The sequence below is a fragment of the Myotis brandtii genome, unplaced genomic scaffold (assembly GCF_000412655.1).
Source record: "Myotis brandtii unplaced genomic scaffold, ASM41265v1 scaffold112, whole genome shotgun sequence".
Lineage (NCBI taxonomy): Eukaryota > Metazoa > Chordata > Mammalia > Chiroptera > Vespertilionidae > Myotis > Myotis brandtii.
Window position 1 is genome coordinate 5,273,828 of NW_005353838.1, and position 4,934 is coordinate 5,278,761.

The window sequence follows — 4,934 nt, forward strand, 5'->3', positions numbered from 1 at the left end:
GTGGCCTCTCCGCGCACCACGCCTCGGGGTGTAGGGACGTTGTGTGGGGTTTCCTCCCCCCTCGGTGGGGTGACTAGCGCAGCGAAAGTCCTCGCTCCGGGCGGTGCACCTGCGGCGGCTGAAACGCGCCCGGCGCCGCGGTGCCGCTAAGAAGGCTCGCTTGTCGGCGAGATGCCACACGCCCTGGGGGGATTGCAAAATGGGAGTGTGCTTCCAGGGACTTACGGTGAAGAAGAGGAGAAGTTATGTCTGGGGAGCTTTCAGCGCGTGTGACCCTGTGTGTGTGTGTGAAAATTTAGTAAATGTACAGATACTTCTGCAGCTGAATTCGGGAAATCTCCGTTGGATTTGAACTAGTTTCTGAATCTTTGTTAGAAGGAAGTAGGAAGTTGTTTCAAGGACGCGGAGCGGGAGAACTTAACGCTTTGAGAGACTGACTACATCAGGGGTCAGGCGTGTGGGAATAAGTCCTGCGAGGTAAATACTACTTTTATAGTAAATAACTGCGTGCATTAAGTACCTTATAGTTACTATAGTACATGACACTGTGTTAACAACATTACATATGCCAGCTGCGGTATAGAACCCAGTACATTGGCATCATTCCCCGTTTGCAGATGATAGAAGTGAGACAGAGGTTAAGTAGTGTGACGAGTCACACAGATTGTAAGAGGCAAAATGGGCATTTGAACATGACTCATTTTTTTTAAGGCTAATTTCTCTGCACTGCGTGGCATGGTCTCTCCATAGAAATCAGCGTGCAAAGCTCAGGTGAGGCAGGACAAGCATGATGCGCGCGCGCGCGCGCGCGCGCGTGTGTGTGTGTGTGTGTGTGTGTGTGTAAAGCAAAGAGGAGGATGTTTTTAGAGAGGAAGGAGGTTGCTAGGCCGATAAACCTCCGTATTTCAGTGTTGGTGGAGCTGAGAGGAGCCAGAGGAGGATTGGGGTGAGAGATGTGTCAGGGGAAGGTGAGGGGCAGTGTCTTGAACTGGTTGAATGGAAGAGTGGAGGTCAGCATGAGAGTGCAGCCTTGTGAAAAGAGCACCAATTTACATCGCTGAAGATCTGGGCTCCAGTCCAGACTCTGTTTACTAATCAAGTTACTTCTTCGTTTCCTCTTTCCACAAGAAATAATGGCAGCTAGACTTCTTTTTTGTGCACTACAGGGAATGGTGAAGAGGATCTGGGGAGATGGTCAAGGTAAAGGAGGAGGCAAAGCACACACATAGATATAGATATAGATGTAGATGATCTCTTTGCAGATTACAGAAATAGCATATTAATATCTTTTGTCACTTATGCTGTTAACAAATGGTGGCTCAGACAGTCGGGAAAAGCTGCTCTAGGGAAGCCAGGCCTGGTTATTGGTTCCTATAACCCAGGGGTCCTCAAACTTTTTAAACAGGGGGCCAGTTCACTGTCCCTCAGACCGTTGGAGGGCCGGACTATAATTTAAAAAAAACTATGAACAAATTCCTATGCACACTGCACATATCTTATTTTGAAGTAAAAAAACAAAACGGGAACAAATACAATATTTGTATTTGCATGTGGCCCACGGGCCGTAGTTTGAGGACCCCTGCTATAACCCATCCCACCATACCCCACAATGCTGCAACAACTGAGAAAGGGAGCTTCTCATTAGAAGAGGACGGGGAAACGTGTCATTAGGAAGGGATGGGGAAAGGTCCCCTTTATGGAGTATTCATAGCGAGTTTTAAATTACAGACAAGTGTCCTGTACCACCTGCTCTCCACCTCTCCTTTCCCCTCGGTTGAAAATGAAGACTAAGGTCATGAAGGCTCCTCTTTCTCTTCCCTTTCACCCATTTAGAGTGATCTACCTCAATCTACTATAAGTTGTTTTGTTTGTGTGTTTTTTAATTGATTTCAGAGAGGAAGGGAGAGAGAGAGAGAAACAACAATGGTGAGAGAGAACTACTGACCGGCTGCCTCCTGCACACCCCACACTGGGGATCTAGCCCGAAACTCAGGCATGTGCCCCGACCAGGAATCGAACCTTGACCTCCTGGTTCAGAGGTCAGTGATCAACCACTGAGCCATGCCAGCCAGGCTACTATAAGTCTTTATGTGCCAACATTTATCAGCATCTATGTGCATCTTTTCCTCCTGGAAAATGGGAAGAAGACATTTATTAACCTCTTAAGAAGGGCATAAAGTATTCCTCATGATTCTCCAGCTCATTGTAGCTTTAGTAACAGTATGCCCTATATATATATATATATATTAATTTCCAACCTTTTCTCACTATTGCACTCCTAACTAAATTGTTAATTATTGATGAGCTGTGTCCTATCTGTTTGTCTTAACAAGCACAGTACCTGGTTTGAAGTTAAACTCATCAAAAACATACAGAATTGAGAGGCTGTTAAGACTTGTTCTCTTCTATAATGGGCTAAGGATGGGTAGAAACTATGAGTAGTGACTTTGGAAAGGACAGATCAGTCTCTTGGAACCAAAAGATAAGGTGACAAGAGCCTTTTAGGAAGCACAGTATCTGCACATAATGTGAATGAAAAACCTTTCAGAATGGAACCCCCTATAGAAATATTTGTGTACAGAAGTTATATGGCAAGCCTAAAGATTATCTCAAAATGTCGGTTATCTTCACATGACAGACCAAGATAGTACCTGTATTCCTTTCTCTCTTCCTCTCTCTCTCTCTCTCTCTCTCTCTCTCTCTGTCTTATGCTATCTCTCTTTCTCTCATCTTCCATCTATTCCCAAGAATAATTTAAGGCAATTTTACTTCTTCATACCTTTTTTTGGCATCTGTGAGAATTTAATGCCAGGTAATTTGAATTGTGAGTCAGATTTATTAGAGATTATTAGGGGGGAAAAGAGGTTGGAATGGGGGAAGGGAAGAAATAATAATAATAATAATAATAATAAGTGCTTGGAGTTTAAGCAATGTAGCCATGGAAGATAAGAAGTTGACGCTAGCTACTTTTGGTAGTAGAATATACAGGACTTGGGGACCACCTGGCTGGGACAGCTGAGGCCTGTGTGAGAAGGGGTGGAGATATCAGACTCCTGCCCCCTTAGGGTTGAAGGAAATGATAGATGTGCATGTAGACAGTTTTTCATGTGGGAGAAAGGACAGAAAGTTGAAGAAGCTCGACTTCTATCTCTTTCTGTACATTTCTGCAGAGATTGGAGATGAAAGAAGGTAAGAGATTGGTAAAGAGGAGAAAAAGCTGATAAAGGATAATAGAAGGACTGCCCCGCACTGTTAAGATCCAAGTGAAATTAGAGACAGTGTATTTGTAGTGGCCCCATTCATTGCCACTGTGTGATTTTCTCCAAATGGGCATCCTCTGTGTGTGTAAAAGAGTGAGGGAAGTTGGATTGATTGGAATTTTCCAGATGGATGCACTGGAAAGAGAGGGAGTAAGTAAGGGAACGGGAGGGGTTGGCAAGAGGGGGATTAAATTAATGAATTCTAGAGTCAAGCCTAGGCTGGAAGTTTTCTAAGGACATGACCTTGTCTATATTGTTTGTTTCTGGGTCCATTATTATTTTTTATTTTTTAAAATTTAAATTCTTTATTGTTTAAAGTATTACATAAGTCTCCTTTTTCCCCCCATTGACCACTCCCCGGCTGCCCCCACCCCCCTGTCTGTGTACATTGGTTATGCTCATGCATGCATACAAGTCCTTTGGTTGATGTCTTACCCCTCCACCCACCCCACCCCCACCCCCGCCTTCCTGGGTCCATTATTATTATTATTACAACGAATAATCCAGAGCATATAAGTAAAAAGAGAAGAGGCTAGTTTGGGTGGGGGAAGGAATTGTTCTAAGATGAAAATTCCCAGCAAGGTCAAAGCACAGGTATAGTGGTAATGAGGAGAGAACTGGAGGGTTTGGGGCTAGTCTGGAGTTTCATGATGGAGGTGACTTCTGAACTGGGTTATATAGTTCTTAGTTTCATTGGAGAAAGAAGCCTAATACATATAACAATGCAAAGCAGTATAATTGTGCTCTTGGAATAAGAGGAAGGAAAGGTAATTTTGGGCTGGAGTGATCACTTCACAGAAGAAATGGGAATTGAATTGGACTTCGAAGGATGAGTAGTGTTGGCTGCAAAGAGGCTGAGCAGTGGGGGAGGGGGCATAGGTGGGAAAACCATGTGGATACAAAAAAAAAGCCGAGACATGTTTAGAGGGTTCTGGAATGGAGGGTTTGGCTGCAGCTGAGAGTTTTGTTGCGGGGAGGGGGAGTATAGAAATGAAGATTGATAATACAGGTTAAGGGTGAGGTCATGGAGAACCTTGAAGGCCAGCTTAGGGATTATCTTATAGGCGGCAGAGACCAATGAAGGTTTTGGACAACAAAGTAAAATGGTATCTCCATTTTAATCTGCTGCTGTTTGTGTTCTGGATATATTGGAGAGGGAAAGCCATTGTAGTCAGATAGGAGGTAGTAGCAGAAACCAAGTGATAGGGGCCTGAACTGGTACAGTGACTGTGGATGGAAAGGGAGAGGTGTAAGAAGAATTATGCAGAGGAGAAGTAATCAGGACCTGGTGTTTGGAAAGTGGACTTGACGAAGGAGAAAGGCTGCCAAAGCAGAAGAAAAGGCATTGGAAGAAATGAAGAGCCTAATCAGGGGAAGAGGCTCAGGAGGAAGTTTGGCGATGACTCAGTAAAAGTAAAAGTCAGTGAATTTGGCCACTAGGAAGTTCCAGTGACTCAGACCAAAATTTTAGCCGTGGAAGGAATAGATGAAAAGTGATAGTTGGTGGTGGCTGTAGAGAAGTATAGAGGTGTTTTTTCTTTTAAAACCTGGCTGAGATATAATTTATAGACCATACAATTCACCTATTTAAATTACACAATTCACTGGTGTTTTTTGGGTTTTTTTTTGTGTGGTTTTTTTTTTTTCCATTTTATTTTATTTTATTTTTATTGC

The 4,934-nt window shown here is 43.6% G+C and overlaps 1 protein-coding gene across 1 annotated transcript in view; it reads left to right on the plus strand.

Moving 5' to 3' along the window:
- The first annotated feature begins 1,051 nt into the window (after positions 1-1,051).
- Positions 1,052-4,934, plus strand: part of METAP1D (methionyl aminopeptidase type 1D (mitochondrial)) — a 73,511-nt gene continuing 69,628 nt past the window's right edge. The window contains exon 1 of the mRNA XM_014545871.1: positions 1,052-1,200. Within this exon, the coding sequence (XP_014401357.1) occupies positions 1,134-1,200 (67 nt within the window). The 5' untranslated portion in view covers positions 1,052-1,133. The remainder of the gene's footprint in view (positions 1,201-4,934) is intronic.